This window comes from Bactrocera latifrons, unplaced genomic scaffold (assembly GCF_001853355.1).
Source record: "Bactrocera latifrons isolate USDA-ARS-PBARC rearing strain unplaced genomic scaffold, ASM185335v1 scaffold_47, whole genome shotgun sequence".
NCBI classification, from domain to species: domain Eukaryota; kingdom Metazoa; phylum Arthropoda; class Insecta; order Diptera; family Tephritidae; genus Bactrocera; species Bactrocera latifrons.
In genome coordinates this window covers 1,295,236-1,310,579 of record NW_017537123.1, presented here as the reverse complement: position 1 = coordinate 1,310,579, position 15,344 = coordinate 1,295,236, and the positions used below count along the sequence as shown (strand labels likewise).

General features: G+C 37.7%; 1 protein-coding gene across 1 annotated transcript in view; it reads left to right on the top strand.

Annotated features, from left to right (window-relative positions):
* The window catches only part of LOC108973335 (lachesin), a 29,604-nt gene extending 14,550 nt beyond the window's left edge, over positions 1-15,054 (top strand). Inside the window, exon 2 of the mRNA XM_018940552.1 lies at positions 13,228-15,054. Coding sequence (XP_018796097.1) covers positions 13,228-13,769 — 542 coding nt within the window. The 3' untranslated portion in view covers positions 13,770-15,054. The remainder of the gene's footprint in view (positions 1-13,227) is intronic.
* The last annotated feature ends 290 nt before the right edge of the window (positions 15,055-15,344 follow it).

The following is a 15,344-nucleotide window of genomic DNA, read 5'->3' as shown; positions in this document are numbered from 1 at the left end:
CGAAGCGCCAGGCAGCCGCGTAAGGCGTAAGGCCTGTCATAGCCCACAGGTATACTCGTACTTGAATTGCATGCTTCACCTCACGGTATCGCTCATAGCCTAAGAAAAACGAGTTCTGTTTATGAGGGCTTGGCTGTCTTGGGGGTGTTACCCGACCATAACAACAGTATATCATTAGGCGGAACTCCCGACAGCGACGAAGCGACAGCATAATAACAACATGAAATGACGCGAGTAACATGCTGCGGCTGCGGCAGTTAACGTCGCCTCCAACATATTTGCCTAGTAACTCGGCGTATATTTACTCGTACATATCGCACGTACATATAATGTGTTTTTGCACGTGAATATGCACCTATTCATGTACGATGCCAATGCGTGTGTTGCAAATATGATGAGTCATGCATGGCGTCGTCTTCAACCCACTCGCTTAAAAAGCCCACACCAAGCAACAGCGTTTCTACTTGCTGCAATGAAATTTCAGTTGCATCCAGTGCCAGTAACTTGCAGCATGCAACAAAATTAGATGCAACGCAACGCAATCATCATTAAAAACCGCTACCCGCACTACTGTAGTGCTTCGTGACTTTCCGCACCGTGATTAGGCGTCGAGAGCACATTGCGGCTGCGAAGTGTTCTGATTCACATTTCTCTCGTGCATTACATATTACTTTATGCGATGTTCTCATCGGTTAAATTTTAAAATAAGTAGCAATTGGCAGAAGTCTCTGTTTCGACATTGGAACTAAACCAAGTTTTAAAACTATTAAAAATTCGTTGCTGCTTTAAGTCCGCCTTTAACTAAAAGTATAGTTGTTTATCTTGTTATCTTGCGCGAGTTCTTCCTTTCTAGATTTTGCAAATATTTCTCTGATTTTCCATACTTCTCTTGCATATCATTTGCTTTCAAGGGTATAAGTTCCCTTTCTATGAAACATCTTGGCCTGCGAGTAAAATTGCAGGAAATTGAAAAGAAAGCTAAACATGGCCGCCAGGCAAACAGGAAACAAGCACGGAAACATCAAAATTTAAGTTCAGCTGCCACATACGGGATGGTATTTTTTTTCGCCGCCATCCCACTTGCATTCACACGCAACCCTGCTCTTTACACGCTCGCGCTTGGACGCTTTCCTGCCGCTCAGACAAGCTGGCAAGCCAGCAAACGGGCTGCGGCAATTGTTGCTGCCTTCCGCTCGCTTTTGATTGGTACAAATCCCTGGATGTTGTTGTTGTAAAGGCTGTTGTTTTCAGTTGCTCATGTCAACAAGACTTACATTCAGCGCTTTTCCGCWTTCTTGATTTTAACGCAAAATGGCACCCTAATGAAATTGGAAAAATCTCTTTCCTATAACAGCAAATCGTGACTGGGGTGTACGATATCGCCATCGAACGACAGTAGCACTAACTTTGACATTGACATTGGCCCTGTCAAAGCTGATAGCTTAGTTCGAGGGTTGCATTAAGGCATTTCTATCGTCCAATGGACAGAGTTGTTAAAATGAATGGTGGGGTCATCCGCATGGCGTAGCAAAGATTAAGCAACAAATAGTTGTCAGCTTATTGGGGAAATTTTGTGTGGCGAACTTTTTAAGCTTGGTGTGGTTGCGTCAAAAACGGAGATCTCCGCAATTAGCTTTCAGTTGTGGATCAGATAAGTGATTTGACTTTAAAATTATTTGATGGTGTTGATCGGTGTTTGCGTTTTTAATATTGGGTTGTCGAACAAGTCTTTTCGTATTTCTAACCAAACTGTAACTTATTTTTATTTAATTTATAATAATATAAAATAAACAAATTAGTACCATTTTGGTCGACAACCTTTTGCCATTTTTCCGATAGAGACATTATTCCATTAGTGTAGATCGAAATTTCGAAATTTCCAGAACGGAAGCGGGCGAACTGATGCAGCATTGTCTACATAAATTTCACAAATTTCATTGGTGACTTGCGTGACATTCTTCATTATTTTCACTCATTTTTGAACAGCTCTAACTTTTTTTCTACTTCCCCGAATTTAACTTATTAGGGTTAAATGAACCTTAAAATCCCACTTTTCCAACACAACAATATGGTATGATACAATGTGATTGGTAGCTCTGGAGATATATGACTGCAACGACATCTATTGACAAAATACGAAAAGACTTCTTCGACTACCCAATGTAACTATTTATAATTATATTATAAATTTCTTCAAAGCTATTCCTCTTAGGACAACTTACATATGTACATTCATAACTTATTAGCATCGTTTGCTTAAGTTCGGCTTGAGTGTTAAATCATTCCTTTCTTTACAATAAGAATAACAAACACGCTAACTATAACCTTCTCACCTGTGTAACAAATGTCAACCTCGTAAAAACTATTTATAATTTCACCACACGCTGGAAGGTGTGTCGAGTAATGTCCTGTCACCAAGTACACCTGCGATCGGAAAATTAAATCTACGAAAAATGCAAGTTCATTTATCACTTCGAAGCAATACGCAAAAAATACTTAATGTTATTTGTTAGTGTCAATGCTCTATGGCGTTCGCTGAATTGGCCGTCTAGGTAGTGTAACTATTAAAATGTTGGCGTAACCGTAAAGCCGAAAAAAAGACGAAGGTGACTTGCTACTGCGCTACGACTATTTTAGCTGGCATTATAAATGTAAACAACAACAAAAGATGTAGCAGCAAAGAGAAAAAATAATAGCAATGGGGCCGCTGGCAGCGCGTCATTGTAAACTCATTTATTATTCGTTAACCCCACCTAAAAAGCCAAACCGAAGCGAACACCGAGAGCCGAACAGCATTTCAACGGCTTAAAACTGAAATTCAGCCAAGCATTTCAGCGGCGGTGTGCCCATCAAATGAGAATCAACAGCCACAGCAAAAACTACGATATCAACCGGTACAGATGGAGCGCTTGGTGCGGCAGCTTACACTATTGTGTTTGCTTCGAATATCTCTACGCTTTTATTTTCAACATTTGCGCAGGTAACTTGCCACATTTCCCGCCATAACACCGGCATGACCGCAGTCTATGGACTTATCCAACGAAAAAAATGTTGATTTCAAAGCAAATGCATTTTCTTAAGACAGTGTCTTGCCCCGACCTTTCTTGCCGCACCTTAATTTTCCTACATTTTTTTTTTACATTGCGTTTTACTTAATATTTCACTTCTACTCATAGCTAGAGCGGTTGATAAAAAGTGTTCTTTATTTATGCCGAGTTGGTGTAGAATCTAGTGCTGTAAGATTGGCGCACACACATATTATCCATGTATGTATGTGTAGGTATCTCGGAACCTTTGCCTATCCTTTTATCATTAAGCAAATGCTCATCAACGCGTCAAGTAAAGTGGCATCCGAAGGTGCACAGCAAACGCACCGATGTGGCATGTGGCAGGTTAGCAGGCGGGCAGGTATAAAATAACACTCACATAGACACAAAGTTATTTTTATCTACTGGCACAACACATATATAGACATATAGACAATACGTGTCTAGCTTCTTTCCAGGCGAATGCAACTCTAAGACAAAAAATTACATTTAAGCACAATCATTCTGACATACACAGCATGCAACGCAACGCCATAGACGGCATCAAGAAATGCTGCGTCTGCATCCGCCAACAAAGAAAGGTTAGGAAAAAGTTGCAAGACGAATGTAAAACAAATCGAAGAATAAGAATCACTGCAACCAGTGATCGGTTGCATGCGAGCTCATCTATGCACACATACCTACTCACAGTGCTCACCTGCGTTTACCTGTCTTATCTTGTAGAGGTGCAACACTTGTGCTTCACCTGTTTGTTCGCCCCTTTGCATTCCCCTTGCTCCAACGAATTCTTTTTATAGACTCATTGTCCAACTGTTTATCTTCTCAAATGGATTTCTGCTCAATCATTTTCAGCACCATGCCTGCAAGTGGTGATCCCCGCGCCGATGTGTAACACCAATACAAGGTGTTTGCATTACCCAATGTAAGAAGTATTAGACTATACTATGATGCATAGCGAATTTAAAATAATTTCCCATGCGCCATTACGACGCTCTTGTTGAAGTGTACTATAAAATTATAAGTAAAATTCAAATGTTCTAATATCATAGCATCCTAACTCATAATTAGAAGAGTCTGTTCCAATTTCCCTTACGGCTCGCTTAGAAACGCAAATGCATTTGTACACATACATGGGCATACTTATGTTATTCATGATATTGGCTCAGTTTTGAAAAATTCCATTTAACCTTCTTAATAAATTTGAACCCAAAAGCTTTTACAACATTCTATTTTTCTTTACTGCAAAACTCGACTTACTCCTAACGAAATACATAGACACTGTTAATTTGTGTTCTGCTTAAGTGTTTGGGAAGATATGAATTATGTATGCATGTTGGTGGAACTTTAATTCACAAACAAGAGTTAGATATGTCCATTTAATCCAACATAATTTCGGTATATTTGTATACCATGAACAGGGAATATTAAGTTTGCCACGATATATGTATGTATGTAGGTAACACCCAAAAGGAAACGTCAGAGCTGAGTTTTACTATCTGTATATACGCGAAAGGAGAGAGTATTTAAGATATCTGCCGTCTGCTTATTTGTCAGAACTACTGTATTCGGACAAGTACAGAATGTAACTGCCAGAAAAATCAAATTGGAACCAAGAGCTTTTACGGAAAACTTTTTTTTTGACGTTGTATCTTCGCGAAATTTGGCGTACCTTATTTAACAAAGCACTGCTAAAATGTCCGAACAAATTGTTCAGATCGGATCGCTATAGTTTATGGCTGTCATTCAAACTGACGAATCAAAATAAAGATCTTTGTATATCCTTTTATGCTATAAAAATTAAGCAATGTAGGGTATTATAACTGCGATGTAACCGGTGTAACATGGTCAGCTGACTGAGACCGTCTTCTGAGTAGAGGTTCTTTTTCAGATTACGGGTAGAAATATAATTGTACATACTTCCATATTACCTCCAAATATAGTTGAAAATCATGGTTGTAGAAAATGAATAAATATATAATATATATTTTTTCTAACCAGTGCGATTTCATCCAAGAAATTCTAGACGTAAACTGGTAGTTTTCCTACTAGTTTAATGCTGCGCTGCAGTACCGAGCCATATGTAAATATATTTGTATTTAAGATCCGTGCAGGCGTTGGGAACTGACGTCTACGTGCTGAAGGCTTAATTAATTGTTATTTCACTTGCATACATATGTATGTATATTGTGTGCTTGTATTTTTGAAAGCTTTACACGGACACATCTTTTTGTACTTCACTCACAAATATATACACATAWGCATGTASGTATGTATGTACTTGCGTAAACAAATTTATTAGCGCATCGATCGTTACTCTAGACAGAGAAATTCTTTATATTCACGTATTTATGAATATATTTTTTTACTCATTGAAGTCTCAGGCATAAAACTGTTCTTTATAAGTATATTGCCCATGAAGTGGTACAAGCCTTCTGAAATGTTTTTAATGTACCAATGTAAATATGTATGTATTTTTATATGTATAGATACATGACACCTGTACCGATAACATTCAAAGTCACGCTCCAGTACTTCAAAGTTCAGTTCTCTTTCTGGCCTACACTGCTTTTTTTCACGCTCACGCATATTTTTATGCGTTTTAGGTTTTATCATCGATTATTCTCAGCGCCTTTACGCCATATATTTTCTTATACACTTCGACTTGAAGTTTCGTCATTTGGTTAATATACAAACCCTTAAGAACAAGCATACGATTGTGCATCGCACGCTAACAGTGCAATAATAAGTCAATCATCATACGCTAATGATCTGAACCATCAGACCTATGATGTGTGGACAAAAACCTGTGCCCAAAAAATAAGGTGACATTGCATTTATTTTGAAAATTCTTTATTTATTCTTCCATTTTCCACTCTTCGAAACACTGGATGTAGTCACTTTCCGGGATGGCCTTCGCGATGGCCTCACAAAACGATACGTATCTCAAACACTAATGAAAATTTGACATGAAATTTGACATAAATGTGACTGACAGAACTACCAACCTAAAAGAAAATAATTCTCCAAATCCTTCGACGCGCGCAGGTTAAATTCAAATGTCACCCTATTTTTTGGGCAAAAGACAGTAAATGCATACACAAGTTATTTTACAGCTCAAACCGATTTCAAGCCTAACTTTGCTCCCAAAACTCAGGTTATTTTCACCCTGACCCATTTTGCTAATTTTTTGGTTCATTCACCATTCATTACCCCTACAGTAAAAACATTATAAGAAATGCAAGAGGGTATTTTCGATATAACCTTTTCAAATTCGGTGCTTGAAATCTATAGATCGCTTTTGAAGTGCGCCAAATGCCAATAGACGTTAAATAAATGTATTATTGAATCTCAAATTAAGAATAGCTTTTGTAACAAAACGAACGAGATGGAATATTTTTCGCTGCCATACGAATGTTGATTTCTGGGTGTAGTAGAGTTTCAGTGTCCATTGCTTTACTATACTCAGTATTCACTGTAAATTTTTGTAACCTACATACATACATACATATATTCTTAGTTGGATATAATATACATACATATGTATGATTTGCACAGTCAGTTATAATTGAGGTTTGCTACTTGGTTACTTCTCATTCTATTTACTCTTTGTGATCAGGTCTTGTGATGACTCATCATCGTAAGTACTGCTATTTCCACATTTGTTTATAACTTTTTATAACGGCATGATATTTTTTATTTTACTTACTCATTCTGACATTTTTATGTTTGCCACTTGTATTGAAATCTCTGCTGCAGTAATGAGTTGAAATTATACAAATGTATCAATGTGTATGTAAGTATGCAAGCCTCACTTATAAAGTCACTTCTACGGCTTCGTAATTAATCATCACACTGATTATTTGTTTACCACTACCGTAAATTGCCGTAAGAGAAGTCATACAATGTGTTTTATAACTAATATTTTATAATATATAGTATGAATTGGCATGCATATGTATGTATGTACACATATGCATACTATGGATGTATGCACATAACATGAGCTGCACGGGTATAATTTCTCTTCGGGCTACCAATGTATCATGCATACATACAGACTTACATATGTATGTATCTATGTATATTTACTATTTTACTAAAATAATACTTAATAAATAATGCGATCCGAATATTGTGTAAATGTCAAGTGTCAAAAAAAAGCTGCCAAGATCAGTTTTTTATGTGACATATACATAAATTAATATGTGGCATTGCATGTAGACTCAAGACCTTTGCCAAAGCAATAAACACAAAATTAATTTGTGGAGAGCATGCTTAGAGTTATGTATGCATTTGCCCTAGTATCCACATAAGTACATATATGTACATACATAGATACCTACATAGATACCTACATAATTATATAAATACATATGTATGTATGTATAACTATGGATGCACCCATGTTTTGTGCATACGTGCAGAGGAATGGCGATAATAAATCAAAAATAGTTTGAACTGACTTTTTACTTATTGTGTGGGAAATCAGAACGGCTGCAGCGGCAGAGATGCACATGTTTGAAATATTAAGTTAGAATTTTTATTGTGCTGCCAATGCGCTGTAGATCTCACCTGTAATAAAACATCGAACTAGTTGGTACCGAAAAGGAGCATCGCCGAATTGGTATTTATATTCTGAAAATCTACTTACATAGTATATATTCCGTTTGAGAGATTGATCCGAAAATTTTAATACGTCATTTTCTCCTCAAGAAGGTTATTTGTTCGAACCGCCGAAATTGGGCCACTACAGGTTATGGTTTTCATATAGACTAAATGACCAAAATTAAGTCATTGTATGGAAAACTTTTTTTATTTGACGAGATAGTACATATGTATGCAAGTAGATCCACGAAATTTGCATGCAAAGAGGTGGTCAGCGTCATGCGGAGACTCATTGCACGCAGCACATATATTGGATATTTCGGGGTCTATTGACCTTTTGAACTATTCTAGCTTCCTATTCTAGCTTCCTATTCTAGCTTCGGTGCAACCGACGCTAACGCTTGTCTTGTTTTTCATTAAGTTACACGAAGCTAAACAAAACAAATAAAGAAGGGCTAAGTTCGGGTGTCACCGAACATTTTATACTCTCGCAGGATAAAGTGATAATCGAGATTTCAGGCGTGGTTGTGAACCGATTTCACCCATATTTGGTACATGTCATCAGGGTGTTAAGAAAATATTATATACGGAATTTCATTGAAATCGGTTGTGTACTTCCTGAGATATGGTTTTTGGTCCATAAGTGGGCGACGCCACGCCCATTTTCAATTTAAAAAAAAACCTGGATGCAGCTTCCTTCTGACATTTCTTCCGTAAATCTTAGTGTTTCTGACGTTTTGTGTTAGTCGGTTAACGCACTTTTAGTGATTTTCAACATAACCTTTGTATGAGAGGTGGGCGTGGTTATTGTCCGACTTCTTCCATTTTTTAACTGTATATGGAAATGCCTAAAAGAAACGACTCTATACAGTTTGGTTGACATAGCTATAGTAGTTTTCGAGATATGTACAAAACAGTTAATAGGGGCCGGGGCCACGCCCACTTTTCCAAAAAAAATTACGTCCAAATATGCCCCTCCCTAGTGCGATCCTTTGTGCCAAATTTCATTTTAATATCTTTATTTATGGCTTAGTTATGACATTTTATAGGTTTTCGGCTTCCGCCATTTTTTGGGCGTGGTAGCGGGCCGATTTTGCCCATCTTCGAACTTAACCTTCTTATGGAGCCAAGAAATACGTGTACCAAGTTTCATTATGATATCTCAATTTYTACTCAAGTTACAGCTTGCACGGACAGACAGACATCCGGATTTCAACTCTACTCGTCACCCTGATCACTTTGGTATATATAAACCTATATCTGACTCTTTTAGTTTTAGGACTTACAAACAACCGTTATGTGAACAATAATACTCTCTTTAGCAACTTTGTTGCGAGAGTATAATAATTGTATGGCAAAAGGATAGTCGCCTGACTTTTTAAGTTTCTATCCCACACTAGTAGTAGAGTAGTTTATAACTAATAAATTTCCCTGCAGGGTAAACAGACATGCCTGGGTGCATATGTGTACAATTTCAAATGCGGCTCCATGACTCACTTTTGGTAAACAGTAGCCACAACAAAGATAACAACAATCACAGCAATAGCAATATAATATCAGTGCAGAAAAAATATTATTTTCCCTTTATTGAACAGGCTGTGTATGTGCTCAAAACGTATGCCTCGCTCGGCGGAATTACACATTGTTTTCGTCCAATGCGCCCGCATGCATAATGCAACTGTCAAATGTACCGCGAAATCATGGACGAGCGGCGCGCAGCAAAGCCTTCAGTGTTGCTCATTTACTGCGCCGAGGGAGATTTATGTGTCAATACTTAATTTACTTTTGTCCGTCGGCGCACTGCTGCTGCGTCTGCGCCCCTCCTGTCGCATAGTAAATGCGGCGTAAAGCATCAACAAGCTGCTGCGTTTCGCATTTGTGTTGCCACAAGCGTGCTGCAGAAGTTATTTTCATTCACGAATATTTTCCAAATTAAAAATATTCAAATTAAAATGAAATATGTGTGCATCAGAAATTCAAAAGCACATAGTACCTCTGTACATATGTATGTACATACTCGCGTAAATGGAAAAGGGGAAAATTGTTGGAAAATCAAATTCCAAATGCGAGCGGCCGCACTTCTGCCAATGGCATCCCCAATAACCAAATCTCTAATACGAGCACCATCAGCAACAATGAACGTTTAATGAATGCCACAAACGCACAGCAAGTGCATGTACATACCTAGATGCGCTTTCAATTGCAGCCTCTGATCTACGTACATATGTACATGTATGTATATGTGTTGTAAGTACTCATGTTTCCCAGTAATTTGGCGCTTGAAATTTCAAATTCCAAACCCGATTTCAATTTCGTTTTGTTGGTCGAAATGCGAAATTCGAAATGCAAAATCTGTGCTGCTGGCCCAACTGCCTATTTGGAGTTTATGCAACTGTTAGTTCGAGTGCGCAATAAAGTGAGTGTGGCGGCTTTTTGGCGTGCAACATTCTCACAAACGCACTCTGCACACAGCAACGATTGCTGCTGCGGTTCTGGTGATTACGGAGGCATGCGTGTATTCAACTAGTCAAAGCGCAGCAAATACACATACGTCTACGTATTGCAGCAGCTGGCTATATTATTTAGGTTTTGCTATTGTTTGTGGGTGTATGAAGCTCACGTCAACGATCTCAGCAGCACATTTTGCAATTGCTTCAGCTTCAATGATGCCGGTGGCGTCGCATCATCAATAACAATCACATTATGGCCATAGATAACAGTTGTTTCAGTGGAATAAAACGATAACAAACGGGAGCGTTTACTTACAAAAATTTGCTTAGACTTTCCGCCCCCGTCAGGTAAATTCCTTTTTAGTTAATATTGAAGCTAAGCTATTGAATATTGTGAAGTTCACAACTGGATTTCATTTGAAATTGATCACTATTTTCTATATGCATACAAAAAAAGTTCTCCCTAATTGTTTCCAAGATCGCAAATCCTTATTAAAGGCCGCCTCATATTAATATTATTAATTCCACGTATTTCAACACACACAAAACCACTGTAACGGCTCAACACCGCCGCTGGCTAACCAATGCAAAAACGGCGAGTAACTTCCACGACTACGACTTCCTTCGGCTGGAGTACTTCGAGTACATAACCGATCCATTAGAGTGCATTCATTGCATTTACGTCAACGCTGACGCCTGATGGCTGCTGCTGCAGCTGTCATTTATTGTTAGTGTAGTGTGCACACGCTCGGTTGCACTTGCAACGCTTGTATGCGAATACCATACACACGCACACACGCACACACATGAGGAGTGTATCTGGGAATAAAAGCGTACGAGGACTACTTACTCCGTTGCCCTTTCGACCCCAAAAAGAAAAAGTATTCAATTTCACATGCTGCACTTATAAAAATGGATCGCCATATCCAAGCTATAATTACCACTAAATGGATCGAAAAGTGCGATCGGAGCAAAATAAAAATAATTATTTTTTCCTAATTGTGACCAGCCTTCCGGACTTAAAAAAGTCTTTGCAAATCTATCACACCTTCGGAGACACTTAAAACAAGTGTGCTACCCGAAGATCTAATCTCACATTTTAGTCTCATTTAGTCCGACTGGGTCGTTTTGCACTCATTGTGTCAAAATATATGTATGTAAAAATATGAATTTACAGGCATATGTATGTGTAAGTAGCGAGGGAGTTGTACAGTTAGGTTAAATTTGCGAATCGCTGTAACAACAACAAAGTACATCTGTACGACCGCACCTCTCGCTTACCTTTATTTACACTGTAGTGTACAAATTTATTACATGTTTGTATTTGCAGACATATGCTTGGCTAATTTATCCTCGGCAACTGTTCTGAATCCGCCAAGTGCAAGGTGTGCTTTACTAGTGCTGCTGATGGCCGATTTGCAACATTTTGTTGCAGCTGCACTTTCGCGAACTACTAATGCCGCATGGAGAAGGGGTGGGTGGGTTGTAATTCGAATTGCAAAAATCTGTTTTCTGTTTTTATTTATTAAATCAACTGCTGCTTGCTGCTGCCACCGTTTGCCGTTTGCTTTATGCATGATCCCTTTTGTTCCATTTTGTGCACTGTTGCATTGAGTACGGTTACTGCTTTTGCGAAAGGTCATTAACGCCACAGTTGCCGGCCTGTTTTCGCTACACATTACAAATAAAAAATTACCGAATATTTGTTGTAATTCATTAAGACGGGAATCATGGTGAAATGTGGAAGGGGAGGAACGTGAGATGGCATTGTTAGCCGCTCAGTTGCAACTCCCGGAAGTGCGAGCATCAAACAACAGCCATACAATCAACGCGACAACAAATCTCAACAACTCTCTGGGCGATTATGATTTCCCTAGAATCGTCACTGAATTGGAAACTTCAAATGGCATCAGCAATTCAATGCCAACCATCAGCCATTTAGTGAACAGCTCAATTATTTTTGTGCATCTGTATTGATGTATCAATGTGTTCAAATGTATGTGGGTATTTACAATTATTTTATGCCCTCGCACTAGATCCATTTCAACTGTCCTCTTTGTTCGCAATTGTCAACTGGTAGTTGTCCGGTTTTAGTGGTTATGATTGCAGAGCTCTAACTTTTAGCGGGAATTGCCAGCTAGCGGAACTAGACGCATTAAAAATCCATTAACATTGCTGGTCAACATAATAGAAGACAATAGGCTTTACACTTCCCTTGACCCAATTCCGACGTCGCTCATGAGAGATGCGTGTGAGCGAATTCCTATTGGGATTCAATTTGTATGTAAGAGTTAAGTCCGTGTTTAATTTTAATATAGCAACTAGCAAACTAACAAGCATCACGTCATAATCTTAACTAAGAATTTGTTTAACTGTTTCCAAAATACTGAATTCACATGGAGTTTTTTCGTTTTTGATTTGTCATATTTCGGGGTATTGTTTATTATTTCATATTATTACTTGAATAAATTCAACTTCAGGTAAGCAGGTATCACTTCGCTACTCCTTACTAACAAGATGACCTTTTTCATACTGACCTCACTCAAATATTTATATGCCGACCAACACGGTGCGGGCCTCTGGTATTTGTATAGGAAGAAAGCGTATATGATATCCCGCGGCTTATTGCTCCCTAATTTGAATTATATTAAGACTCAAATAAAATATGACCCTAATAAGGTAAAATGAATTTCATTATTGGTCATTGACCTTGCCATGAGCTTCACTCAGGCAGTGAGAGTTGACTTGTTTACACTCTTAAATATAAGAGTAAAGTAACGTTAAACCAAACTTATAGGTTAAATTTCGTGTTGGCTGCGATAAAATTATGGCAAACAATTTTATACTGGCCTAGACGAATTTATGAGATTTGGTGTGGTGACTTTTCTTTCTTAGAAAACAAATATCAGTTCGCAAATTATTATTTAGTTGACAGTGTTCGAAGTCGCCTCCAGAATGGAGTTCTTTATAAGAAAAAATGTTTAATCATAATATGAATTGTACTTATAATTTGATTTCTCCACACGTATACATATATATGTGTAGAGCGTATTTTGTATCATTTCGTTTAATAATAAATCGAATGCATAGTTAATAATCCTTAATCCACAATCTGTTTATTTCAGATAGCGCAACATACGTAGGCAACATACTGAAGATTAAGTCGGTCAAGAAGGAGGATCGTGGCACTTACTATTGCGTTGCCGACAACGGTGTCAGCAAGGGTGACCGTCGCAACATTAATGTCGAAGTCGAATTCGCACCTGTCATCACTGTGCCACGGCCACGTTTGGGACAAGCTCTCCAATATGACATGGACTTGGAATGTCACATCGAAGCTTACCCACCACCGGCCATTGTCTGGCTGAAGGATGACATTCAACTCTCGAACAACCAGCACTACAGCATCTCTCACTTTGCCACGGCCGACGAGTACTCCGACTCCACATTGCGTGTTATCACTATTGAGAAACGTCAATATGGTGACTATGTTTGCAAGGCCGTAAACAAACTGGGACAGGCCGAGGCGCGCGTCAATCTCTTCGAAACGGTGATCCCGGTGTGTCCACCAGCTTGCGGACAGGCATATTACGGCGGCGCTGAGCATTTGGCGGCCACCACATTTGTATTTTTGACCATGGTCGGAGCGGCGCTCTTTGCAAGATAAACGCAAAAACTTTGAATTACATACGTATGTACATACCAAGTGGGCGTGTTCGAAGAGCAGGACGCAGCTTACAAAAAACAAAAAAAACGATAAGCGATGAAAGACGAGTAGCAAGCTGGCTATGCCGCAAATAAAAAACTATCGAAATACAAGCATACACACATTATATATACATATGTCTACATGCATATAGTTAAAAGAAAGTCGAATATTGTAATATTTTAAATTAAAAATTAAAAAGTGAAAAGACAACATCAATGGACTTAAAGCCAAACCGAAATCGAATCAATAAACACACGCGTTCTGTTATCAGCGAAGCGAAAAACAACTACAACAAGCATTCCAGGAGTCTTAAGGCCGCGTCGTATAGTAGTGAACCTTTACTTTTAACTTTTATTTGATTATCGTCTCAAATATTCCACAGCTTTTTCGTTTTGTTTTGCGATCGATCTAAGTAAGTCATTTGTCGTAAAGTTGCTATAAAGAAGACGTCCATTTTAGTTAAGTGCTCAATGATTTATTTCTCTGTTGTTTAATTTTATTTTATTTCATTTTATTTTGTAATGAAACTATGTACATACATACATAGAAGAGAGTGCTGAAAACAAAAGCGTTTACAGGCAACGCATGTGTGTATGTAAAATTGGCATTTGTTTCAAGAAGGTATAGATAATACTCTGAAACTCTCTATATTCACAAATAAAACCACCAAACCCCGTCCACAACTATGAAACATCTCGATTATTTCAAAGCTGTCGAAAACATCACTCAATGGTCCTTCCTACAATTAGCATCACAATCGGACTTGAATTGCATTATTCAATATATTCAAATTTGTATACACATACAGAAGTCAAAATTTGTTTGAAATATCCATTTCTAAGTGTTTATTCATTCACAGGTAAAATTATAAAATAATTTCAATGGAACATGTATTTCTAAATGCGAAAACAAAAAGTATAAAATTTAATTAAAGCAAGTTATTTATAAGAATATAAAAGATGGAAAAGTTGAGTAAAGTTTTTATATAATATGTTCTATCATACCGCTCTGTTAATCATAAGTTTTTTTTATAAGTAAAACGAATAAGTTTTTATATTAAACACATTGTATGTGAATAACATTTATGTATGTATGTGACTACGGACCCATTTCATATCGGGTGTAAATAAAAAGTAAACAAACTAACTTACATTTAGAAGGTATAACAATTCAATTATAAACGATAAACGAATGTAATAATAATGTGTGACAAACCAATAGAATAAACAGAATTAATTAAAAATGTCACTTTTCTCTCTACAGCCCTAGCCATATTTATTGAAGAGGAGTCGAATGTTACTTTTGAAAAATAAATACAAGCCTTCTTCTAGCAAACAATTTGGCTTCAACAACAGGGGTCCAGCTTTGATCAACTRAAATATTTTATTATTACCGAACACATCTAACCTCTTTGAGAGCATTTGATTGTACATTTTTCCCAGGAAACCCATAAACATCAAAACATTGAAGAAATCTCGTCGGTTATAATTCGGAAAAATTAAGGATAAAATCGGAAATTGAATTGAATGACTT